The sequence below is a fragment of the Rhineura floridana genome, chromosome 19, assembly GCF_030035675.1.
Source record: "Rhineura floridana isolate rRhiFlo1 chromosome 19, rRhiFlo1.hap2, whole genome shotgun sequence".
NCBI lineage: Eukaryota > Metazoa > Chordata > Lepidosauria > Squamata > Rhineuridae > Rhineura > Rhineura floridana.
In genome coordinates, this window is record NC_084498.1 from 23,019,631 (window position 1) to 23,047,318 (window position 27,688).

General features: G+C 43.9%; 1 protein-coding gene across 2 annotated transcripts in view; it reads left to right on the top strand.

Annotated features, from left to right (window-relative positions):
- Nucleotides 1-27,688, top strand: part of TBX5 (T-box transcription factor 5) — a 77,653-nt gene that overhangs the window by 48,027 nt on the left and 1,938 nt on the right. For both annotated transcript variants that reach the window (XM_061602480.1, XM_061602481.1), the window contains exons 3-8: nucleotides 1,157-1,251; nucleotides 3,792-3,911; nucleotides 6,995-7,142; nucleotides 13,201-13,353; nucleotides 16,096-16,187; nucleotides 20,602-20,828. In XM_061602480.1, the coding sequence (XP_061458464.1) occupies nucleotides 1,157-1,251; nucleotides 3,792-3,911; nucleotides 6,995-7,142; nucleotides 13,201-13,353; nucleotides 16,096-16,187; nucleotides 20,602-20,828 (835 nt within the window). The remainder of the gene's footprint in view (nucleotides 1-1,156; nucleotides 1,252-3,791; nucleotides 3,912-6,994; nucleotides 7,143-13,200; nucleotides 13,354-16,095; nucleotides 16,188-20,601; nucleotides 20,829-27,688) is intronic.

Below are 27,688 nucleotides of genomic sequence, written 5' to 3' on the forward strand. Positions count from 1 at the left end.
TTGAACCCTGCTCTCCCAGGTCATAGTCTGACACTAACCTTTACACCACAATGAGTCTCCCAAATGTATGGGGTGGATGCATCCTAGGCCATAGGGATGAGCGGTAGCTCAGAAGAACTGCTTTGCCCAATCCCCAGCATCTCCAGATAGGCCAGCGAGAGTCACCCTGAAACCCTGGGGAGCTGCTGCCTGTCCATGGAGACAATACTAAGCTAGATAGAAAGGCAACTTTCTACGCTTCTTATGACCTTTCTCTCTCTCTCAAGGTTGTTTCACATGTTGCACAGCAACCAGCCCATGTTCACAGCTGGCATTTTTAGCAACAGCCATGTAGACCAACCCTATGCGTGTATACTAGGTAGTAAGACACCTTGAACTCAGTGGGATTTCTCCCAAATCAGCGTGCATTGGATCAAAGCCTTTTAAATGAGGGGGGAGGTGTACACTAGAAAAGGTATAGTGGGAAAATTATTATTATTATTATATTATTATTAATTTTCTATCTTGCCCTTCTTTCCAGAAGGAGCCCAGTGAGGCAAACAAGGCACAAAACTCTAAAAACAACTTGAAACAACTGAAAAACAAACCATCTTAAAAAATAAAACATCACAAAAGTGCACCACAGCTTGCCAATTTTCTTCTGGGGACAGTTTCTCTATTGATAGGGATACAGGGGTGTAGTCGTCCAGGGTCCCAGGAGGGGTCTTAGACCTCCTACCTTTTTGGGAGCAAGGTCCCAATGTCTCCAGCACCCCATGAGCCAATTGCCATGAAAGGGGAGTGTGTCAACCATGGAGGAGAACCTTATAACATGCTTCCTTGTCCTTTCATGCTGATTGGAGACAATCAGAGTGAAAGGAAGTGAGTCAGCCACTGAGAAAACTCTTCTCAGTAGCTAACTTCTCTTTTAAGCTTATTGGTTCCTGTTGTTGAGGGAGAAGACATTAACAAGGATCTCATTCTCTACTTTGCTAAAAAAAAAAAAAAAAAAGGTGGCTGCAGAGGCTGTTACTGTCATGAAGGGACCCTGCACTTCTGAATTTGCCACTACACTACTGATAGAGAATTGGGGGAAATGCCCTTGATTTCTCCATGGTTTGCATTTCCTATGGTAATATAATGATTTGGGTCTTCCCCAATTGTCTTCCCTTTCCAGGGCATGGAGGGCATCAAAGTGTTTTTGCACGAGCGAGAATTATGGCTCAAATTTCATGACGTGGGAACCGAAATGATTATAACCAAAGCTGGAAGGTAAGCATCCAGAGAGAGAGAGAGAAAAGTCCAGATAAGGGCCCATGAAAGTGGTGGAGAAAAACTCCTTGTCAATAGAAAGCCACTTGTTTATGCGTGTTCTAATTTTATCTTCTATCTCTGCTTGCAGTTTTGGTTTTATACCGAGGTTGCGTATTCGTTACGTCTATGCTGTAAGCTATGTTGTAGTTATGTAAGCCATCTTGAGAGGTTTTTTGGGGGATGGGGTCAAAGGCGGGGTATAGATATTTCTGATGTATTAATGGATCTATGGAGAGACACATAAAATAAAATGAAAGATTGGACCATTCCCCTAAAAAGAAGAAAAAGTGAAATACCGTGATGGAGCAGGCAGCGGGGAGGTTTTCTAAGGGGATGGTGTATATCAGGGTGAACTTTGGGGCAGCTGCATCCTTGAAGTGAACAGGATTAATAATATGAACTGAATGCTATTAGGCTGCAGTTCTGTGCGCGATGACTTGAGAGTGAGCTGCATTGAATTTCCGAGTAAATATTCATAGGTTCCCACTGCAGGCTTCTGTTGTGTTTTTCAGCGGGTTGTGGGTTCTAGGCTCCTGCTGGGAGGAAGGCCAATCAAACAATAACAACAACAATTCTGCCTAGAGAGCGCCATAGGTCTTTGAAATTAGCAACCATGAAATTAATAACTGTGAGGGTATGTGATTGTTTTAAAACTTTTTAGATGTTCTAAAAGGTTTTTACATGTTTTTCATGGCTTTCAATTGTTTTAAATTTTTATTTTATTCTAAATTATGTTGTTTTAACATTTTGGTGTTTGCTGCCCTGGGCTCCTTTGGCAGGAAGGGCAGGTTGCAAATTTAAGAATTATATATATAAAATAGTTTACACAGAGGTCTGGTTGGGACAGGATTTATTCTAAGCTTTGTTTCCAACTTCACAAGCAGCCAGCATACTGCCTGCCCTCAAACTAGTTAAGCAATTATCCCATAATATACCATTAGCAGCCCTTTTTGTACTCGTCAACACCTCTTTTTCTGCTGACCATGCCATTTTGTGCTGGCACCCACAGTACTTTTATTAAGACATGAAGGCCAGCGCCTCATTTTTTACCAATCCCCCCCTCTGACAAGCAGTATAAGGTTATGAAGATTTGAAAGGAACCAGCATTTATCTTCATGTTCTATTTCTTTTCTCTTCCCTTATCTATTTGTTTTTTGAGGAACTGCCTAGATCCTTATTAAATCCCTTATGCTCAACTATACAAAAACTTATCTTACACTGCACATGTTTTTTGACACTGCACAAAATGTGTCTAGCTGCACATTAGAATAAACCCTGCCTTGGGAAATTCTTTAAAGGAGTAAGATATTGGACAAGTTCTTTTAACAGAGGCAGGGGCGGGAATCTTAAACATCTTTGGAAATCGAAATGGACTGCCTTCAAGTCGATTCCGACTTATGGCGACCCTACGAATAGGGTTTTCATGGTAAGCAGTATTCAGAGGTGGTTTACCATTGCCTACCTCTGAGGCTGAGAGGCAGTGACTGGCCCAAGGTCACCCAGTGAGCTTCATGGATGTGTGGGGATTCAAACCCTGGTCTCCCAGGTCATAGTCCAGCACTCTAACCACTGCGCCACACTGGCTCTCTAAACATCTTTAGCTGAACATAAGAAGCACCCTGTTGGATCGGTGGCCCATCTAGTCCAGTATCCTGTTTTCACAATGACCAGTAGGGATGGGTGAGAATTTCGATTCAGTTCACATTTCAAGCAGATTTTATCAAATTTGCACTTTTCAAAACAGCATGAGAACCGAAACTCAGCCATCCTTTGAAATTCGCATTTGTTAGAATTTTGGGATGCAGTTCACCAACTAAACAACATTTACAAAAATGCATACATTAGGGGAAAGTGTGCATAAAAATGAATACACAAGTGACAATAACAGGCAAAAAGGCATGATGAGAAAAGGCTTGCAAAAATGTGTACCTTTCTCAAAACCGCCTACAAAAATGTGTTTATTTGGAGCAATTCACAATAAACTGGTGGAGAATTTTCATAAGGATTTTTTTATTTTATTTTAAATGCAGATTGCTGCAGAAATGTAGAGAATTTAACATTAAAACTGAGAAACTGAGAGAGCCAAAACTGACAGATCTTTCCATCCCTAGTGGCTGCTAGATGTCTATGGGAAGCCGGCAAGTGGGACCTGGGTGCAGCAACAACATTCTCCCCTGCTGTCGTTCCCAGCAACTGATATTCAGAAGCATGCTGTCTCTTGAGGCAGAGCGTAGCCTTCTAGCAGTAGCAGGATAAAAGTAAATGTTTAGGATTGCAGCTGTAAGAATTTTGGGCATGACCCATGACCTTTGTGTAGGAGAACTTACAGGTGGATCACACCCCTTAACAGTAACTGGATCTCAGATTACATGTTTGCCCCTTGCTCCTGAACCTTGTTAATACTATGATAGGTGGCAGTTGCGATTTACTTTGGAATAAACTTTCCCAGATCAGTGGAGTTCTCTGTTGACGTTTATATATTTGCTTTCCTTTTTCAGACGCATGTTCCCCAGCTACAAAGTGAAAGTCACAGGACTCAACCCCAAAACGAAGTACATTCTGTTGATGGATATTGTCCCCTCTGATGACCACAGATACAAATTTGCAGATAATAAATGGTACGCAGTCGCAAGAGGGGGGTGACATGGCTAGGGCTAACAGAACTGTTATTGCCCAAGTCAGGTACCTGAAAGTCCTATACATTTCTGCAGTGCTCAAATTATTGTGCATGTGGGAAGCGGGTACAGTCCACTCCTTACTAAAATTCACAAGACTCACCTCCTAACTGTTAGAGTTTTTGTGTTGCGGCGCAGTGCTGAAGTAACAGTGCTGAAGTTGCCACCCTGGGCTCCTGCTGGGAGGAAGGGAGTGATATAAATCAAATAACAACAACAACAACAACAGTAACCATTCTGTTCTGTCATTGAAAGAATAAAGAAACATAAGGTTTATTCTTACAAAGAGGTAAAGTCATACATGCTGAAGCAGCCATGCAGCCCACACCCAGGGAGCCATCACTAACCAACTGAGAACAAAGACAGGAAGAGAAGGGAGGAAGGGGAGGAGAAAAGCCTGCAAAACCAACAAATGCTTTAGAGGAGAAATCATCAGAAGGAAGAATAGATTGCCTTTCTGTCTGTCTCCCTCTCCTCCCAGTTCAGGTCACTTGCATTGGTATTTACTCCCACCTCTTTAAGGGACTATTACAAAAGTAGCCAGTGTGGTGTAGTGGTTAGAGTGTTTGACTGTGACCTGGGAGACCAAGATTCAAATCCTCACAAGGTTATGTAACCATGGGCCAGTCACCTTCGCTCAGATTAACCAACCTCACAGGGCTATTGTGAGGATAAGAACACTGGTCCAGGGGTGGGGAGAGAACATGTGTATTACCTTGAGCTCCTTGAAGGAAATTGTGTGATACAAATGTGGCAAATAAAAGTCAAGGGGTTGACCCTTCCCCCCCACACACAGATTTGATTATTGCTTTTCAGCGGAAGAAATAGTTCACTTGGAAACAAGGCAATGACACTTACTCCCAAGTAAGTGTTCATAGAACTTACTCCCAAGGACGAGTTCATAGGATTATGGTGTTAAGCATAAACTTAACTCTTCTACTGGAATCAATTATGCTTTCAGGCTGAAATCCTATCCACATTTAGGAATAAATCCCACTTACCCCTGAGAAAAGCATAAATAGAACTAGGCTGCAGAGCACTCTGTTTTAGCTGGATCATCCCCAGGGTTCTTCATCTATAGCAGTGGTTCTCAAACTTTTTCTGTTCGCAGCGCACTGTAAAACATATAAAAAAATTCTGGCGCACTTCATGTACAAAATTAAAAATATATTAATATGTTTTAAACTATGAATAAAAATAAATTATAGAAAACTATTACTTACCCTATACAAATGGGTTTCTTCTCATTTTTAAAATATACTTTCATAACATTTGAGGCACACCTAGCCACCTCTGAGGGCGCACCAGTGTGCCTGGGCGCACCGTTTGAGAATCACTGATCTATAGCCTTCCCCTAGTGGGTGATTTTATGTGGTCAGTTTATAGAACTTTTTTTTCTCTTTGCTGCCTCCAAAACTACTGAAAGCTGTTTGTTTTGTCACTGTTAGCTAGATAGTTCTGGTTGGCTGAAAGGTCAGTAGATAACACTGGCTGACCTAATTCTGGTTTGGGAACAAGAGAAGAACCATGCATGATTCAAGGGTTAAAAACAAAATGCAGATCTGCCCAGAGCAAAACCAAATGAGACAATTAATCTTCAGTGTGGTGTGAGATTCTCTTTCCCTTGGATTAGGAATTTTTGTGTCCGCTATACTTTAAATCGGGGTGGAGAACCCCTGGACTCCAAATGCCGCCCTCCAGGCCTCTCCATCTGGCCCTTGAAACTCTCCCTAGACCACACCCCTCACTGGCTCCGCTTTGCACATGGAGTGTTGTCCCCTGGCTGGAAGACGTCCTTGAGCTCTGATCATGACTCTTCCTTGCCTGGGATGGAGAACAGAGCAGTCCAAAGTGACACAGTCTAGAATCCTGCCATTTTGCACACGGCGTGGAGCAGCTCTAAGTTACCGAGTGACAAACAGCAGAACGAGGCGGCTGAGTAGGACTGTATCACTTCAGACTGCAGGCAGGACAGTACCATTTGGGTCATCTTCCTTGACAAATCCCCAAAACGCTGTCTGTTCACAAATGGGATTCCCTTAGCTGCAGTAGTGTAGTGGCAAATTCAGAAGTGCAGGGTCCCTTCATGATAGTCACAGCCATGCCCCGCCCTTTTTCTTTGCTGCTGGGTTGAGAAAGACATCTTTGTTAATGCCTTCTCCCACAGCAACAGATGTCCCTACGAGCCAATAAGGATGAAAGGAGAGAGTGTTAGCTACTGAGAAGAGTCTTCTCAGGGGCTGACTCTCCTCCTTTCACTCTAATTGGCTCCAATCAGCAGGAAAGGACAAGGAAGCATGTTAGAAGATGCTTCTCAGTGGTTAGCACACAACCCTTTCATGCCGTTTGGCTCATAGCATGCTGGAGACAGATGTACCCTGCTGGGACCCTGCTCCCATGAAAATAAAGGGTCTAAGACCCCCTGAGACCCTGCACGACTACACCTCTGCTTAGCTGTAGTCTGCAATGGTGCAGTCCGTTCTATCAGTGGAGGCTACTCCACTGTGGCAAGCGGGATATTGCCCCATCAAACTGAGACTGTCCTCAGACAGCCCCCACCTGCCTACCCCCTTACTAACAACCTACCAGGGCCTATTTTTGGGGAAGGGCCATAGCTCAAAGGTCGGGCTGGAAGAGACTCCTTGCCTGAACCCCTGGAGAGCTGCTGCCAGTCAGTGTAGACAATACTGAGCTAGATAGGCCAATTTTCTAACTACATATGAGGCAGCTTCTGGCGTTCTTATGTCCTAGCAGCACTGGCCATTTGCTGTGGCTCCCCCTACTGTTGGCCTCCGTGCCTTCCTCCCTATCATTCCCAATGGGCACCAGCCTCTGCTGCATTCTATGATTTCAGGACTCTTCCAACTCGCTCTCCTGTACAGTGAGGTGCACAGTGACACAAAGTTCAACAATTCTTTTTTTCCTCTCTCTCAATCCCCTCCCCCCCCCAGTTGCTGGGCTTTTCCAATTTTTCTAATGAGGTTAAAGGAGTAAAAAATCAACAACATTGTGTTGCTTTGGGTTAGGTCAGTGACTGGGAAAGCTGAACCTGCCATGCCAGGAAGACTGTACGTCCACCCAGACTCTCCAGCCACTGGGGCCCATTGGATGAGGCAGCTGGTTTCCTTCCAAAAACTCAAGCTGACGAACAATCATCTTGACCCATTTGGCCACGTAAGTACCTGGCTGATTCCATTTCATCTTGGCTGGGGCGGACTGACACTGGAGCTCTCTCCAAAGCAAAACTCCTCCCCTTCAATCAAAGCTTCATTGGGTCCATATTTGACACATTAGCCCCAGAAACCTTTTTTTAAGTGCCTGTAACAAATGAGAAAAAATAAAGATGGTGGCTCTAGGCGTGAACAGAGTGTCTTTGATTCACTACTGAGTAATCATATACCGTCTCTGAGTATTTCAGTTTAGGGCAGGGATGGAGACACTGTGGCCCTCCAGATGGTGTTACACTACAGCTCCTAGCAGCCCAAGGCAGCTTGGACATAGCCCAGGATTATGGAAGTTATAATCCAACAATATCTAGAAGGCCACAGATTCCTCATCTTTGGTTTAGGGGCAAAAGTAAAACAAAGTCTAGGCAGGCTTGCACATCCTCGCACTTCTTTTCATTTTAGAAATTAAGCATTTTGTGTCATGAACCAACAACAATAACAAAAGGTGAATTTATTTATTATGTTATTATTTATTGATTAAATTCATACCCTGCCCTTCTTCCCAGAAGGAGCCCGGGTTGGCATTCAAAATCATTAAAAGCACTTTAAAACATCTTACAAACAAAAGACTTTAAAACATATCAAAACAAAACACCTTTACAAACATATTAAACAGAACATCTTAAAAAAATCGTTAAAAAACAATTTTACAACACATCTTTAAAAACAGTTCCATCACAGACGCAGACCGGGATAAGGTCTCTATGGAAAAGGCTTGTTGAAAGAGGGCTTAAACTTTAAGAATGTTGATTGAAAGAACATTATTTCCCGCAAAAGACCCTGGGAAGCTGTAGTTTACCCCTCACAGAGCTACAATTCCTAGCACCCTTAACAAACAGTTCCCAGGATTCTTTGAGGAAAATAATGTGCTTGAAATGTACTGTGTGTTCACAGCCTTTGTGCAAGATCAGAGTGGCTAACCTGTGGCCTGCCCTACAGATGTTGCTGGCCTACAACTCCCACCATCTTTGACTATTGACTATGCTGGCAGAGACTGATGGGAGTTGGAGTCCAATGACATCTGAACATAAGAACATAAGAATGAAAGAAGAGCCTGGCTGCTGGATCAGGCCAGAGGCCCATCTAGTCCAGCATCCTGTTCTCACAGTGGCCAACCAGTTGCCCATGGGAAACCCACAAGCAGGGCATATGGACAAAGAATACTCTGCAGGTTCCCCACTCCTTGCCTAGACTGACAGACAGATGTATAGACAGCAGAGGAAAATAATACTAATACTACAAAGAGCCCAGGGCATCAAACAAATGACAAAACATTTTAAAAAATCTTAAAAACAAAACATCCTATAAATATATTTTAAAAAGCACCTTTAGAAACATCTTTAGAGTTATCTTAAAAACAGTTCCAACACAGATGCAGACTGGGATAAGGTCTCTACTTAAAAGGCTTGTTGAACGCAGAAGGTCTTCAGTAGGTACTGAAAAGACAACAGAGTTTTCAGCTGAATAGTTTTGGAACAATGTAAATGCATGTGTATGCTGTAAAACAGTCAAGGTAAATGAGTAAAGTTTTCTGCTAGACAGGGAAATCTTGGTTGACGAGTTCCTTCTGTTTGCAGAAAAGGAAACCTAATACAACACATTCAAACAAGATGTAATATCTATTAAAGCCAACATTATGCACATTGTATTGTTTATGGGGTTCCAAGTTTATAAAATAATAAAGTAGAAATAATGTAAAAATTATTATTTTACATTTTCACTTAATTTTTAAGAAAGAAACTCTCTTAGTTTCTCTGTGATCTTTCATGTGCATCACTAGAAAAACTGGTCAGAGTTTAGATTCCCAAAGGGAGAGGTTCCAGACTTCCCAATGTCCTGAATATTATTTCTATGTCCAAACCTCAACCTAAGGATAGGAGAAGAAATTCAGTTTACATTTAAAGGCAAATCCACACGTTCTGAAACAGTACAGAAACTGAAACATAGCCGTCCGCCTAAATTTGCACATCTCCAAATTTTGGGATGCTGCTTTTTAGCCAAGTAACGTGTACAAAAAATGCATGTACTGGGGGAAAGCATGTATAAAAATGCATGTAAGTGAAAATAACATTCAGAATACATTATATTTGGGAAAACTGCATACAAAAATATGTATATTAGGAAAAATATGCACTACAATGCTGGTGGATTTTCATTAGCACTTTTAAAAAAAGTAATAATTGCAAACTGATGTGGGAAAGTGGAGAACTGAAGCCTGGGGGGGAGGGAAGTCTGTGAGAGAAACCAAAATTTACAGATTCACCCATCCCTACCTCAGCTTCAGGGCTCTTCTGTCTTAGATGGAAACAAAGAAACAAATTGTGATTTTTTTCCCCAACAGCGAGAGAAAAAGATTAAGCTGAGGCTGACAGGTGAAATGCAGAGGGGCTTGGTGAGAAATCTGGGCCAGGAGTGTGTTTAACAGTGAATAAAGTTGGTCTTAATTTGATGGAAGTGTGCTTGATGCATGTTGGTGGCAGCCGTACCCTGTCAACAGTTGGCTCCAATTGAGCTCTGGCTGTATAAGAGGTGCCTGAAGACACACGGAGGGGAGATGTGAGATGAAATGGAAGACAGCAGCACCTTGTAAACATGCTAACTGATCTAGTAACCTAGATTGAAGTGGAGCCCAGGGCAGGTTATATTTGAATTAATCTTGATATCTAGCTAGAGACTGACACAACACACACAAATCTCCATAATAATAATAATAATAATAATAATAATAATAATAATAATCTGGTGTTAGGCCTTGAGGCATTTGAGCATGTGCAGACTTCCCCCCCTTTTTTGCAATCCTACACATACTTATTAGGTAGTATGCCCCATTTAAAAGTGAGACTTATTTCTGCATAAACATGTATAGGATTATGGTGTGATTAATCATAACTTCCCCATTAAATATCTGGTGTTGAGGGTAATTCTTAATGGCATAATCTATGTTTTTAAACCTCAGGCACTTGGAGACCTTTTAGACCTAATAAATAATGATGATGATGATGGACTGCCTTCAAGTCGATTCTGACTTATGGCGACCCTATGAATAGGGTTTTCATGGTAAGCAGCATTCAGAGGGGGTTTCCCATTGCCTTCCTCTGAGGCTGAGAGGCAGTGACTGGCCCAAGGTCACCCTGTGCACTTCATGGCTGTGCGGGAATTCAAACCCTGGTCTCCCAGGTCATAGTCCAACACCTTAACCACTACACCACACTGGCTCTCAAATAATAATAAAAGCCTCTAGGTAGCCTTGTGTCTTCTCTCCTCTTGTTTTAATGATTAACAGAGAGTTCTATAATGTCCTCTCTGACCCATTGAGTTCAATGGGGCTTACTCCCAAGTAAGTGTCTGTAGTGTAAGTGTTTGATGTCTAAAACATCAAAAATCTCACAGAATCTTTAAGACAAATTTATTACAGTGCATGCTGCCTCGTCGTCTTCCGTTATTACCATTATTATATTAGCATATGCCAGAATAAATTTGTTAGTCTTAAAACAAGACTGTTGGTTAGTTTTGCGGCAAAAGATAAACATGGCCACCCCTCTGGAAAGAGTTTCAATGTTAGACTGAAACATTTTATAGATAAATGGAGTGAGAGTGAGAGTGTGTGTGTGTGTGTGAGAGAGCGAGAGAGCGAGAGAGCGAGAGATGCTTAAAGACCTAAGGAAGGGTGATTCTCTATTTAAAATATTAATAAGACTGCCGTCCATCCGAATAGATTCCAAGGTAGATTGCAAAGTATTCAAATGATACTGACCAGGGAAAAATGCAAAGCAATTAATAAGAAGAAGCAGATTCAAGGTGAAACAGCAATACCTAAAATGCTTGAGGTTTCAGCTTGGTGGCACAAAGGTCACAAGGTTGGCCACAAGGTTGGCACCAGGCGAGCCCCTCTTAGAGAAGGCAGTGCAATCCTCACGCCACAATTCTGTGCACTTCACTTCCCTGAGAGTAATTTCCACTCCATTTCCGTGGGCTCTCAGTATCAGGTGTGGGGAACCTGTGGTCAGTGGAGGCTGGTCCACTAGGGCAACGGGGCACTGCTCCACTTACCTCAGTCTGTCCTCTGCCAGCCCCCACTTGCCTGCCCTTCCCAGTTATAACCAGTGCAAGGGATGGTCTTGCCTGTCAACTTCCTTCTCTTCTTCACTTAAAAGGAGTTGACAGGAGGAGTTGATGGCAAAGACCTGAGAGTCGGAAGAGCCACTGCCAGCCAGAGCAGGTAATATGGGCTAGAAGGACAAATCACCTGAACTTGCTGCAAGACAGTTTCTTGCAGTAAGGGCCATAGCTCAGCAGCACAGGATCAGCAGTTGCATGCAGAAGAGCCCAGGTTTGATCCCCAACGTCTCCAGGTAGGGCTGGGAATTGTTCCGTCTGAAATCCTTGAGAGCTGCTGCCAGTCAGTGTAGACAGGACTGAGCTAGATGGACTCAGTAGAAAGCAGCATCCTATGTTCTTAGCTTCCTGTTTGTTTAGTGGAAGTGCCGTAGTTCAGTGGAAGAGAACACGCTTTGGGCATTTCCCAGCAGGGACTTAATTTGCAAACAGATATTTGAGAAATTGCAAATGGGTCATGGGGGCAACATTTATTTATGTATATACTTATTAGATTCCGCCTGGGAAAAGCAAACTCAGATTAAACTGGGTGGGATTTGTTTGACGGAAGCCTTGATGACTTTGTATCAAAGCAAATCGCACACTTTCCCATTGCTTTCCTCATTGCAAAAAGTCTAATCTTTGGGAGTTTGTTGCACAAGACCTCCCAATCACCAATCTCTGTGCAACCTGAATTTGCAGGTGTGTGATTGAATCCCACCTGAAAATAGTGACAGTATAGAAGCACCCTTAGATGATGTTGGATGTTGATTGAGCATTTATTCTGACCTGTTTGAGGGGAGGTTAAATGACTTTCTATCAAAGCAAGTGTTATCCCACACTGTCCAAAGCATTTTCTCACCACTTTCCTTATTGCAAAAAGTCTGATGGGGGGGAGGAGTGGGTTTATTGAGCACCAATTCAACTTTAACTACACAACCTGAGTTTGCCAATATGTCATTGAATCCCATCCCAAAACACTGACAGACTGGAAGTCCCTGACTCCGTATCCTCCCAGTTTGGATTTTACTTTTTACTGGGAAAGTGATTACACCTAGGAAAAAGAAACCAAATGCACAGTAATGAGATGGGGGATACCTGGCTCAGTAATACTACATGTGAGAAGAATCTTGGGATTGTTGTTGATCACAAGCTGAATATGAGCCAACATTGCGATGTGGCTGCAAAAAAGGCAAATGCTGTTTTAGGCTGCTTTAACAGAAGTATAGTTTCCAAATTGTGAGAAGTATTAGTTCCCCTCTATTCGGCACTGGGTGGGCCTCATCTTGAGTACTGCTTCCAGTTCTGGACACCACACTTTAAGAAGGATGCTGACAAACTGGAAGGGATTCAGAGAAGGGCAATGAGGATGATCAGGGAACTGGAAACAAAGCCCTATAAGGAAAGACTGAAAGAACTGGACATGTTTAGCCTTAAGAAGAGGGGAGATATGATAGTACTCTTCAAGTACTTGAAAGGTTGTCACACAGAGGAGGGCCAGGATCTCTTCTCAGTCATCCCAGAGTGCAGGACATGGAATAATGGGCTCAAGTTGCAGGAAGCCAGATTTCGGCTGAACATCAGAAAAAACTTCCTAGCTGTTAGAGTTGTACGACAATGGGACCAATGACCTAGGGAGGCGGTGGGCTCTCCAATGCTGGAGACATTCAAGAGGCAGCTGGACAGCCACCTGCCGGGTCTGCTTTAAGCTAGATTCCTGCATTGAGCAGGGGGTTGGACTGGATGGCCTTATAGGACCCTTCCAACATACGATTCCATGACTAGTGTGCTCACAGCCATAAAGTAGGCTTTCTTTATGGAATTTCTTCACAGGATAATTTGTTCAGCAAACTCGCCCACACAGAGCCCTGAGCTTGCTGCATTTTTACCTACTCTCTTTTTCCTTCCAGATCATCCTCAATTCTATGCACAAATACCAGCCCAGACTCCATATCGTCAAAGCAGACGAGAACAATGGATTCGGCTCGAAAAACACGGCCTTCTGCACCCATGTCTTTCCGGAGACAGCTTTTATCGCTGTGACCTCCTACCAGAATCATAAGGTAAACGGCCCCCCGCTTTGAAAACCTTTCTCAGGGACTGGAACCTTGTTGGGGCAGAGGGCAACAGCCAGGCGAGGGAAAGTCATCTCTGCTCTTTCCTCTCTGGCTCGCTTGGCTTTTGAAGCCTCTCCTCTCACCCCGGAGACCGGACAAGCATTTGAAACTGGCTGACAGCGACGGTGGCTGGTGCCCATTGGGACTGGCAGGGTGGAAGGCAGGGCACCCAAACAGTAGGCAGAGCCAATAATTCGAGGAGCCAACTAATTCTAGATTTCTTCCCATCTTCTCCCCTGCTGAGTTCTACAATGGAGGAGGTGGAGGAAGTTGACAGATAGTGCCAAGATCCAGTAGTGCAGTGGTAAATTCAGAAGTGCAGGGTCCTGTCATGATAGTCATGCCACACATTCCTCACAGCCATACCCCCTTTTCCACATTCCCTCGTCTCCGAATAGGGTTTTCATGGTAAGCGGTATTCAGAGGTGGTTTACCATTGTCTTCCTCTGAGGCTGAGAGGCAGTGACTGGCCCAAGGTCACCCAGGGAGCTTCATGGCTGTGTGGGGATTCAAACCCTGGTCTCCCAGGTCATAGTCTAACACTCTCACCACAATGCCACACTGGCTAAAATAAGAAAAGATACTTTATAGAAATATATAGCAGATAGGTAAGGCATACCTAGTTCTAACTAACTAACTAAGTTGGAGGTGCAATGCCCAGACGTGGGTATTGCCCTCATGGCTCAGGAGAGAGAGCAAAGACAAAGATGTCACCTCTCTCCTCGGACAGTTGAAGAAGAAGACAAAGGAGGGGCAGGTCACCTTCCCTGTGCATATCAGTCTACAATGGAAGGAAGTTAGGCAGAGAAGAGCACAGGGAAAGGTAGGCAAGCCTAGCCAGCTGGAGGACCCAAACTCTATCTTCTTTATGGAATGCAAACAAAAGAACCCAAACAGGAGTTGCTCTTGCCCCACTTCCAACAACAAGCAGGATAAAACGTTCGTTTGTGATATGAAAGTCACAGGATTTCAGCAGGAAGGTGAAACAGGACATGCGCTGACTGGAAATAAAGCACTATGCCTCCCCTAAAATGTTGGTAAGCTCAAATAGTATTGAAGGAAGGACTATTTATAACTGCCCCCATACCATCGTGAGTTCACATCATCATGAATACACGATACCAATCAATCAATCAAATTTTATTATGCGGTCACAGACCAAATATACAATTGATTAGACAAGCAATCTAAAATGTGTATAGCTATACAGTAATATAGGATAACTTTACCATAAAACACACGAGTTTAAAGAGTAACTATCTTATGTATACTCTGGACTGAATTAAAAAACTTGGCAACTAGCACTGAAATTGACTTGTCTGTGTCAGACAATAGGTATTTCAAATACCAATCTGTAGATCTACCAGAGAAACCTTTGATAATGGGAAGAATGAATCTGGAGTGTTCGGCATTATAAAGGTTACAAACAAAAAGAACATGAGCTATTGTTTCGATATCAGCAGACATACAGGGACAAACTCGTTCGTCATAAGGAATGCCTTGGAAGCGGCCCTCCAATATCGCAGAGGAATACACGACAAAAAGGGTGCCTGGAGGAGCTCTGAGCCTTCTGTTTTATTTACTGCGTTCTGGAATGGTTTTATTGCATATTCCTGAACTTACAAGATCTGAACAGGGTGGTTCATGACAGATGCTATTGGATGTCACTGATTCATAGGGTCACCATAAGCCGTAATTGACTTGAAGGCAGAAAACAACAAACAAAATATAGTTTATGCTTATGAATGTAGTTTTATAAACTGCTTAGACGCCTATTTTGGCATTAAGCAGTAATGGACTGATTGTTAATTTAAAAAAACCACACACTAGGGTGTCCCTCCAGAGGCTTGATAAACTTTCCATTCTTGCTGCTTGCCAGAGACTACAAAAACTGGGTGTTATCAAGCATCTAATATGCCTCAGTTCGTGGCAGGTGGGCTGCATTCAGCTTGGTAGGTCACAAGTAGTGTGGACTCGTTTTAACTAGAGATGTCAGGTATTGGTGGCTGGTATCCATCAGGACTGGTAGGGCGGAAGGCAAGGAGCCCAACAGTAGGTGGAGCCAGAGCCAATGGCAGAGAGCCAATGGCAGGCAGACCTGACTAATTTCAGTGATGTCCCCTTCCTCTTCCCTGCTGATGGCAGCTCTGTGAAGGGGAAAACACACTTCCCAGGCTTCATTGGGAGAAGCCATGTGCTTTAAATGTGTGCTGGATGTGCTTTAAAGGTATGGCATGGACCTGCCCAGACTGAGGAGGAGGAAGCTCGGAGGCAGTGCCATCCCCTGGACTGGCTGTGAGTAAAAAGCCAGGCAGGTGAGGGGAAGAGTAAGACTGGTGGGGCACTGCCCCCGTTTACCCTAATGGACCAGTCTCCACTAATGACAAGGATTGAAACTGGGGATTTTGTACATGCAAAGCATGCATTCTGCCACTGAGCTATGACCCATCCCAGTGGCTGCCTTCCAGCTGCAGAAGCAGGAGATTTACTGGGACCCTGGTACACTGTCTGCCACACACGACGCTGCAGTACATGGCTTGTGCTTTGAAGAGCTCTCTCTCTCTCTCTCTCTCTCTCTCTCTGTGTGTGTGTGTGTGTGCTTTAAGGCAAATCTCTTTGTCCTGGATGGTGGATTGTTGTCGGAATCAACAAAGCTCTGACTGTCCTTTTTCTGGTTTCTCCTTACAGATCACCCAGCTCAAGATTGAAAACAATCCCTTTGCAAAAGGATTTAGAGGCAGTGATGACATGGAGCTGCACAGAATGTCAAGGATGCAGAGGTAAAAATAATAATGATTATAATATCGTTATGTAGAAGAGGGATGGGGATTCCAAGGGCCACATTCCTTTCTGGGCAAACTTCTGAGGGCCATATGCCAGTGGTGGGCGTGGCCAGGGGCAAAAGTGAGCAGCACAAATTAATGTTAAAGCTACCTCGGTACAGCAGGCACAGCAGGTTAGTTTCTATGCACACTCAAGGCTCCCCATCTCTATCCAGGCAAGCAAGAGGCATCATCAGAGTTCAAGGACACATGCCAGCCAGGCAGAAGCATTTGGGATGCAAAGAAGGGCCAGTGAGGGATGTGACCTCTGGAGAGTTCCAAAGGCTAGCTAGAGAGGCCAGGAAGCCTGCATTTGGCTCCCAGTCCTGAGGCTCCTGACCCTACTTTATAAAGAAAAGGATGGGCATTTGGCTTTCAGCTGTGCCCTTAACGTAGGAAGCTGCTTTATACCAAGGGCTCATCTACACGGTGGTTTAGTGTGTGTCTGGTGCTACTCACATCCCCTTTTAATTCTCATGGTTCACATGATGTTACTGGCAAACAGAAGCTATCACGCAGTTTCCCTGCTGTAAATTCGTACTAACCCAATCCACTGATAATGGAAAAAGGGAAGAAAAAAAGTGTCTTCACTCCGTATCTAGTGCTTGCAGACACTTTGCTCTGATGCTTTTAGGTGGGTATGTTAATTGTTCCCCTCTCCACGCCCGCTCCCTCCTCTTCCCTTTGTTTCATTTAATTTCCTGTGGACTGACAAACAACTGCTCTCCTCCGTTCTGCAAGCTTTTTTTTATGTTGCTGCAAACTGTGCCTTATTTTTCTTCCCCCCCAACTTGTGTGCGTAAGCATAACGTGGCTCAAACAAAGATTTGTATTTCAGCTGTATTGTACCAGTGAAAGTGCAAATAATGGCACTTCCAGGTTTTTTTTAAATGAAACTTACTGGTAGAACAAACTGAGCATGCTCGGTTGCCAGGCAACGAGAGGGAGTGGAAATGTTAAATTAGAGGGCATGGTCACTAGGAAATGGTGTGATTGATCCTTCCCCTCAGTGTAAATAGAAAACAATGTATTTGCAGCCGGCACTGAGCCCTTACTGTGGACAGTGCAAATAGTAAACGGTGGTAAAAACAGCATCTTTGGTATGAAGTTACGCTCCCATGTGGATAAGCCCTGAGTCAGACCACTGGTCCTTCTAGCTCAGTACTGTCTATATCGACTGGCACAGACTCTTCACAGTTTCAAGTAAGGAATCTTTCCCAGCCCTACCTAGAATGCCAGGGATTGGACTTGGGATCCTCTGCATGCCAAGCAGATGCCCTACGACTGAGTTATGTTCCTCCCTCTTTTATCTGCATCCCAAGACTCACGGTGCACCTAAAGTTCCATGTCCGTGAGCAGCTGACATGCTTAGGAAACTCACTCAAACACGTTGTGTACAAATGCACTTTTTCACCTCCAGGGTCGAGCGTTTATAAAATGGCTCTTGAAACTTTGCAGCATGAGTCAGCTTTGCATTATCGATTGGCTAATACCTGTACTGTGAACAAGCCCACTTCCCCTCCATCATCCCTGGACCAGTGGAGGCTGGCACATGGGGCACTACTCCACCAACCTCAGTTCGTTCTCAGCCAGCCCCCACCTGCCTGCTTTCCTACTTACAGCTGTCCAATGGGTGGCCTTGGCTGTCACCTTCCTCCTCCTCAATCTCGCTGTTGCCCTTGTAGAACTCAGCAGAGAGGAGGATGGGACAAAACTAGAACTGGTTGGCTCTGCCTGGCATTGGCTGTGGCTCCACCAATCATTGGCTCTGGCTCCACCTACTGTTGGGCTCCCTGCCTTCCTCCCCACCATCCCAATGGGAACCAGCCATCATTGCTTTAGACCATTTTTTCAATTTGATTTCTCTCTGACTCTTTTTTTAAAAAGCAGTGAACATTCACATGACCAGTTGTGTTCGTTGGCCATGCTGGCCAGGGCTGATGGAAATTGTAGTCTAGCAATATCTGGAAGGCCACAGGTTCCCCACTCCTGATATAGGGTATATAACTGACACATGGGGGGGTGGGGCTTATCATCGTACACGTCACATGGCTCTTGTTCCATCTTGGGATGGTGGGTCAGGAATGGAAACTGTTAAGAAGATAGGATCCATTTTTAGTGTAATGATTATTGAAGTATATCTCATATAATCAGCTAAGATTACTTCTTTTAATAAACTGAAGGCAGGATTCACTGTGACATAAGCTGCATATGCAGCATACATTTAAAGCACATTTGAAGCACCTGATTCCCCTCCAAGAATCCTGGGAACTGTAGCTTGTGAAGGGGGCTGGGGCTGGTAGCTCTGTGAGGGGGTAAACTACAGTTCCCAAGATTATTTGGAGGAAGACGTGTGCTTGAAACACATGGTGCATACACAACCAGCATTAGAGACACAATTCTGCCTTTACGACAGCAACAGCAGAGAAACCCCCCAAAAAGTATGTCCAGCATCACATGGATAAAGCTCCTAAAATATGATCAGTTAAAGAAAAATTATGAACAGGTGGTCAACTCCGACTCCAACTTGTTCTTGACATAAATGTAACAATGAGATTCTGGAGAGCACAGCACGCAAAGGGGTCCAGCCATCCCGCGCTTGAACTGTGTCTCCTTTTTGCGGACAGAAAAGAGCACATGTTTCTAATCTGTGTTAAATGCACTGCCTTTTCTTGTATATATATTTATAGGTCCCGACCATCCCCCCCCCACTTTTTTTTAAAGGGATGTTTTTGTGAGATGATAGCCACTCTCAGGATTTTGTCAGCACAGCTGGAAACCGTATGAGAGACATTCCCCTCCCCCTTTGCCCTCATCATGGCCTAATTGTACCAAATCTGCCATGAACCCAATTATGGGGAAGGTCTGTAGACTCTGTGGTAGAGCATTTGCCTTGTGTGCAGAAGGTTCAATCCCTGGCATCTCCAGGGAGGGCTGGGAGATACTCCAATATGAAACCCTGGAGAGCCACTGCCAGTCAGTGTAGACAAAACTGAGCTAAATAGACCAAGGCACTGACTCAGTGTAGTGAAGGGCCGTAGCTCAGTTCTAGTACATCTGCTTGGCATGCAGAACATCACTGATTCAGTTCTCAGCATCTCCAGGTAGGGCTGGAAGAGGCTTCTGCCTAAAACCGTGGTGAGTAGCTGCCAGTCAGTGTTAACAGTACTGAGCTACATGAACCAACGGGTCTGCTAGCTTTCCATTTCCCACCTGAAAATAGCAACTATCTGGAAGCAACCTTCACTGTTATGATGTACTTTTTTTAATTTACTTATCTGTGCTCCCATGGGAGGGGCAGGGTGGGATATATATACCAAGAAATTAACTAACTAATTCAATAAGGCTGCATTCAGACAGCAGTTCATTCCATTTCCCTGACGTTTCCTTACCTGATAATTTTCGCATTTTATTTGATCTTTCACATGATGGAAAAGCCACGTCTGGAAATCTAGTGGAATCTAGTGCAACTTTAGTGCTCATTTCCGTATTAATTGCTTCCAGGTAAAATCCATTTGCAACCCTAGTCTCCTACTCACTAATGTATTGGCAAATTCAGAAGCGCAGGAGCCCTTCATGATAGCCACACCCCTCCCATCCTCTTCCCCCCCCTGCTGGGTTGAGAATGAGATCCTTGTTAATGCCTTCTCCCCCAACAAATATCCCTAGAAGTCAATAAGTATGAAAGGACAGGGTGTTAGCTCCTGAGAAGAGTCTTCTCAATAGCTGTCTCACCTCCTTTCACTCTGATTCACTCTAATTAGCAGTGCACTGACTCTTCTCGGTGGCTAACACACTCTCCTTTCATGCTGATTGGGTCATAGGATCCTGGAGACATGGGATTCTGGACAACTGCACCCCTGCTCCTACTGGGAGAAGGGCAGGATGTTGTTGTTGTTATTGTTGTTGTTATTATTATTATTACCACCCCATTCACCCTGAAAATCACAGGACTAAAGTGATGAAATTTGGGGGATTTCATCACTTTAGTCCTGTGATTTTCAGGGTGAATGGGGTGGTAATAATAATAATGGGATACCAGCACACAGTTCTTTCCTGCTGTTTTCACAGAGGAATCATGGGAGGAACAGAAGTCTACATGTACGGAAAGGATGGGGAAGCAGCAACATGTCCAATGACGTTCATTGTTGTGTCCCACCACACACACTGGCATGAATGAAATTTAGAAAGATATGGTGGTGGATTGGTTAAAAAAAGCCACCGTTCCATAAGGCAACAGGTGCTGCAGTGTGAAAGAAATGTTAGAAATCGGGACAGAAGCGCTACCGTTATCATCAGTCAAACCAATGCAATGAACCCTGTGTCTGAATGCAGCCTAACTATCTAAGTAATATGGTGCCTGTGTTTTCAGCAAGGAATACCCAGTGGTCCCCAGGAGCACCATCCGGCAGAAAGTGGCCTCCAGCCACAGCCCTTTCAGTGGTGAGACCCGGGCACTCTCTGCCTCTTCCAACCTTGGACCTCAGTTCCAGTGCGAAAACGGCGTGTCCAGCACTTCTCAGGACTTGCTCCCGCCTGCCAACCCGTACCCTGCATCACAGGACCACAGCCAGATATACCACTGCACCAAGAGAAAAGGTCAGGCGCTTCAACTCTTCCTCCCGTGTCGTGCTTTGGGGAAGGGCTGTGGCTCAGCGACAGACCATTGCGTGCAGAAGGGGCCAGATTCAGTCCCCACCATCTCCAGTCAGGGCTGGAAGAGACTCCCTGCCTGAAAGCCTTCAGAGCTGCTGTCAATCAGTGTAGACCAGGGGTTCCCAAACGGTGGTCCGTGGACCACCAGTGGTCCACAAGCTTCATTCAGATGGTCTGTGGTATGTCCACATTACATATTCATCTTGATTTTTAATTGCTTCTTTTCTTTTGCTTCTGTGGAATGCAAACTGTGATACTATAAAATGCAATATAAGAATTAAAAGAACCAATAAAAATGCAATTAAAAATCGTACAGCATCTAGCACGGCATGTCACAATGGCTAACACAGGCAGGAAAGCCAGCAAGTGGTCCTCCAAGACCATCAGCAATTTTAAAATGGTCCATGGGGGAAAAGGGTTGGGACCCACTGGTGTAGACTGAGCTAGGCAGACCAACTGGTCTGGCTCAGTATAAGACAGTGTCCTATGTTCCTGTGCTTGAGTGAGAGAGAATCCTTGGCATTTCCCACATCAGGGCACTTTTCTGCACGCTTAACGAACACACAGATGGCACGCAGGGGCAAAACATAGGGGATGAAGATATTTTGGTTTGCATTTGCAGGTGTATCTACCTGTCACTTCCTCAAACACTACACGATCCACAATGCAGCCATCCTTTGAAATTCGCCCTTCTCCAGATTTTGTGATGTACTCTCCAACTAAATGATGTGGACAAAACGCATGTGTGTTAGGCGGAAGCTCATGTAAAAATGTGTATCAGTGAAAATGGCGTACAAAAGAATGCACGGTATTAGGGGAAATGGCTTGCAAAAAAAGTTTCTAGTCGGCAGAACTGCGTATAAAAATGGGTCTGGCAGGAGAAATGCCCCCTAAAATGTGGATGAATTTTTGGAGAGACCTTTTTGAGAACAACAACAGGACATGAAGGCTGAAGGAGAAATGTGGTGAAGTGAACTTCCCACGGGGAAAATGAGAAATGGCAAGATATATGAGAAACTGACAGATTCATCCATCTCTGGCTTTCCAGGGTCCCATTTTTCCAATCTTAAATTAAATTCTCAGCATTTCTGCAGCGATTTGCAATTTTTTTAAAAAAAAAAATCTTCATGACAATTCAGCATTTTAGTGTAGAGACTCACTCACTGTTCTGCTGTTTCCAATGTGCCTCCACCATTCTTCTGAAAATGGGGGCACACAATGCTAGTGAACCCTCCACCATTTTTACTGTAAAACCCAGTGGGATCAGCCCAAGTCTTTTTTTTTTTTTTAATTCAACTTCAAAGCGATTTTACTAACTGCTGGGCAGTTGCCCCTCCAGGTGTGGCCAATGGAAACACTTTGCTGTTGGCGACTGGTGTGCTCACAGCCTTAGTGTGAACTTCTAATAAACACATTTTATATGCAGCTTTGACTAATGTGAACATTTTTATTTATTTATTTATTTATTTATTTTTATTTGTTGAATTTCTATACCGCCCGACTAGCATAGCTCTCTGGGCGGTGTACAACAGAGGAATATAAATATACACAATAAAATCCAATAATTCAGTGCAAGGAAAGCATGTTCTCCTAACAGAATGCATTTTTGTATGTTATTTTCCTGAATATGTTCATTTTTATGCATCCTTCCCCCTCATATACATTTTTGTAAACATTGTTTGGCGAACTGCATCACAAAATTTGGATAACTCTGAATTTTGAAGGATGGCTGTTTTGAGTTCTCGTATGGTTTCGGAAAGTGTAGATTTGATAGATTTGGCTTCAAATGCAAACCGAATCCAGTTGTACCCCCCCTGTCCCTACCTGACCCATCTTTTCTGCAACATGGATCTCTATGTGCTAGTATGTGTCAGTCCTTAACAGAAACAAGGCATCAGTCCTGCCATCTGATCTTTCCTTTCAGTGCTTCATTCCTCCAATCTGATCTTTAGTCTGCCTCCATTGGAACACAGGAGCCTGCTTCATACTGAGTCAGGCACTTGGTCTATTTAGCTCAGTATGGTCTACACTGACTGGCAGCAGCTCTCCAGCGTTTCAGGCAGGGAGTCCTTCCCAGCCCTATCTGCAGATGCCGGGGACTGAACCTGGGACCTTCTGCATGGAAAGCAGATGCTCTTCCACTGAGCTACTGGTCTCTGCTTCTGTCTCTCTACCCCGCTCCTCCTCTTTCTCAAGCTGATTTTCATATCAGGTCGCCATTCCAGCCATTTCAGTCTGCATTACCAAGACCAGCAGAGATGAAACGCAGAGAGGTGGCCGCATAGTTCTAGAGAAGCTGAATCCACATCCAGGAAGATAGCTGGTGCCTGGGATAAAGATAGCTTATCAGGCCGGGAGGCCTCTGAAAAGGATTCAGGATTAATTCCAATGCTTAAATAGCTAATGCAAGGTTATTCAGAGGGGTGAAATTTACTGCTATTTCAAGAGACTACACAGGCTCCACCAATCCTTTGGCCACATGGTTGGAGTCGGAGAGGGGGGGAGGGAATGGGGAACATGAGAGTAGGACTGCCGCGAAGTTTTGTGCCTGACTTTGAATCTGTTCATCCATTGATTTATTTTTAACATTTTGAAGGTTTCCAGCACCCATTTTAAAACCTTATTTGAAACCTTAGTGGTTTATGCTTGAAACAAAACACAATAAAATAAACCCACACACATATTTTAATTGTCACAGATAATCAGTTCAAGAAAATAAGGTTAAGGCTGCAACTCCGGATGGGGGAGAAGTTCAATTCAGTTCGCATTTAAAGGGGAATCCATCCAATTTGACATTGCAAAACTATATGAGAACCAAACTACTATATTCTTCAAAAGATGCACTTATCCAGATTTTGCAGTGCAGTTCTTCTACTGAACGTTTGTTTACAAAAATGCATATATTGGGGGAAAGTGTGTATAAAAATGAATATTTTAGTGAAAATAACATACAAAAATAGATTATATTAGGAGAAATTGCTTGCAAAGAAGTGTACATTAATCAAAAGTGTCTATAAAATGAGTTTATTAGAAGACATTTGTATTAAAAATGCTGAAGAATTTTTATGATTTTCTTTTTTAAAAAATGCAAGTTGCTGAAGAAATGTGGAGAACTGAATTTAAGATTGGAAAAATGACAAACCGAGAGAGCCAAAATCGGCAGATCTTTCCATCCTTACCTGCAGCAATCCTGTACATCCTTACCTGAGAGTAGGTCCCACTGAATTTAGTGAGACTTTGTTCTGACCAGAGATGCATGGTCAGTCTGTGCTCTAAGTATATAAGAACATAAGAACATAAGAAGAGCCTGCTGGATCAGGCCAGTGGCCCATCTAGTCCAGCATCCTGTTCTCACAGTGGCCAACCAGGTGCCTGGGGGAAGCCCGCAAGCAGGACCCGAGTGCAAGAACACTCTCCCCTCCTGAGGCTTCCGGCAACTGGTTTTCAGAAGCATGCTGCCTCTGACTAGGGTGGCAGAGCACAGCCATCACGGCTAGTAGCCATTGATAGCCCTGTCCTCCATGAATTTGTCTAATATTCAGCAAAGATTTAAAAACGGCCTGATCAATGGTTTCACACCCATAGAAACAGTCTGCAAACACACCTTACACTGAGAGCATATTTAAAGGGAATGACTTCCTCCAAAGAATCCTGGGAACTATAGCTTGTTAAAGGTGCTGGTATGGTAGCTCTGCAAGGAACTGGGGGGAAAGTCATTTCAGTTCACATTTAAAAGGGAATCTATCAAATTTTCACTTTCCGAAACAATATGGGAACTGAAACACAGTCATCCTTTGAAATTTACAATTTTCTGCAGTTTGCAATGCAGTTCTCCAACCAAACCATGTTTACAAGAATGTGTATGTCAGTGAATATAACATACCAAAATGCAGGTTGGGGAAAATTGCTCAATGCAGGCAAACAGTGTTCATTAAAATGCATTATATTAGGAGAAAATATGAATAAAAATGAAAATATTAATGAAAATAACATACAAAATGCATTATATTTGGAGGAATTCCTTGCAAAATGTGTACATTAGCCAAAACTGCATACCAAAATATGTTTATTAGAAATTCACTCTAAAATGCTGATGAATTTTCACAAGGGCTGTTTTTTTTAATGCAAATTGCTACAGAAATGTGGAGAACTGAATTTTAGACAGGAAAAATGAAAAACCGAGAGAACTGGAATGGACAGATTTCCATCCCTAGTGAGGGGTAAACTAGAGTTGCCAGGATTCTTTAGGGGAAGCACTGTGCTTTAAATGTATGGTGTATACACAGTTATAATCTACAAAAATTTATGCCACAACAAATCTATTCAGATTTAAGCTCCTACATGATCTTATTAGCTATGCAACCCTCCTTATCCACTGCCTGCATCCCTTCCCCAAAACTTCCCAAAGCGAGCCTTAACAACAAAAGAAGATTGGCCCAAACTCTGATTACGGTGTACCCTGACAACACAGAGGCAATCCATCATCTGTCTCCCAACATCACAGAGTGATAAAGAATCGACAAAAGTTTTCCTTCCAGTGTTGGGATTCCCACTAAGTGGGTGGCTTCTCTCATCTCCACTCCTCTCCCCTCATCCGCATTATCTAATTTCCTCATATTGTCACAGGCGAGAGGACTATCTCTTCCCCAAGCTGCATGCCCAGCCCTACGAGGTGACCAGGACAGGAGGCGGGGGCTTGCCTCCTTGCTATCTCCCCAATGGCTCAAGCTTGATGGGCAGCGTAAGGGCTCATTTGTCAAAGCTGCCACATGCTTTAATCGTAGAGAAGCTGTGTCCTGTCAGATACCTCCCTGCATGTTCTATATAGCCGGAATGGGACATCTCCAGGGCATCAGTTGGCCTTTCTTGGCTGAACTTTTCGAGAGACTTGAGTAGATCAAAACTGGGCCACTGTATTGGAAAGGACTGGGGGAGAGAAAATGCAGGACTTACTGAGGGATTCACGGAACCAGTAAAGAGCACATGAGACATAAGAACTGCTGCCCCCGCTAACACCACCTCCTCTTTCTTGGCAGTGCCGATAATGATAATGTTATTTGTTATTTAAATTAATTTTTGTAAATTGTATTGCTTTTATTGTATTTTTATGCCTGTGTTTATTTTTCTTGTAAGCTGCCTTGAGGGCCTTTGGCTGAAAAGCGGGGTATAAATAAAATTTAATAATAATAAGGAGAAGAAGAACAGCCTTGTGGATCAGTCCAATGGCCCATCTAGTCCAGCATTTTGTTCTCACAGTGGCCAACTAGGCACCTATGGAAAGCTCACAAGCAGGACCTGAGTGAAACAGCCCACTCCCCTCCTGTGGTTTCCAGCAACTGATGTTTGGAAGCGTGCTGCCTCCAGTCATGGAAGCAGAGCACCTTCATAATGGCTACTAGCCCTTGATAGCCTTACCCTCCATGTATTTGTCTAACCCTCTTTTAAAGTCATCCAAGTTGGTGGCCATCACTGCCTCATGTGGGAGTGAATTCCATAGTTTAATAATGTCCTAGGACTGGGGAGGGCAGCTATAAGAGAACTCGAAAAGGTCCTCAAATGCAAAGATGTATCACTGAACACTAAAGTCAGGATCATTCAGACCAAGGTATTCCCGATCTCTATGTATGGATGTGAAAGTTGGACAGTGAAAAAAGCTGATAAGAGGAGAATCAATTCATTTGAAATGTGGTGTTGGAGGAGAGCTTTGTGCATACCATGGACTGCGAAAAAGACAAATAATTGGGTGTTAGAACAAATTAAACCAGAACTATCACTAGAAGCTAAAATGATGATACTGAGGTTATCATACTTTGGACACACAATGAGAAGACAAGATTCACTAGAAAAGACAATAATGCTGGGGAAAACAGAAGGGAGTAGAAAAAGAGGAAGGTCAAAAAAGAGATGGATTGATTCTATAAAGGAAGTGACAGACCTGAACTTGCAAGATCTGAACAGGGTGGGTCATGACAGATGCTATTGGAGGTCGCTGATTCATAGGGTCGCCATAAGTCAAAACCGACTTGAAGGCACTTAACAACAACAACAATGTGAAGAAGTACTTTCTTCACCGTTAGCTCATGTGCTCATCCAGCAAACCCTTCCTACATTCTTCATATCAGGCAGTACAGGAAACTGCCTTAGACGAAGAACATAAGAAGAGCCTGCTAGATCAGACCAGTGGCCTATCTCGTCCAGCATCCTGTTCTCACAGTGGTCAATCCGATGCCCCCAATAGGAAGCCAGAAGCAGGAACTGAATGCAACAGCACCTCTCCCCTCCTGCAGTTTTCCAGCAACTGGTATTCAGAAGCATCCTGCCTCCAACAGTGGATGGAGAACACTGCCAGCATGGCTAGTAGCCGCTTGGATGGATTTAAAAGAGCATTAAATAAATGTGTGGAGGAAAAGGCTATCATTGGCTGCCAGCTCCAATAGCTATGCTGTGCCTCCATAGGTGGAGGCAGGATGCTTCCAAATACCAGCTGCCATCTTGCGACCGTAACCTAAGAAGCTGCTTGAGTCAGACCTTTGGTCCATCTAGCACAGTACTGTCTATGCTGAGTGGCAGCGAACCTCCAGGGTTTCAGACGCGGGATCTCTCCCAGCCTTATCTGGAGATACCACCAGGGATTAAACCTGGAAACTTCTGCATGCAGAATAGATGCTCTCCCAGTGCCACTGGATTTCCCCCAATTAAAGAGGATGCTGGCTTCCTCCTACAGCTGCCGCCGCTCTGTTGCTTGTGCTGCACCATTCCTCAAGGGCATTCCCCCTCCTCAGCCCTCCACAATTCTTAAGAAG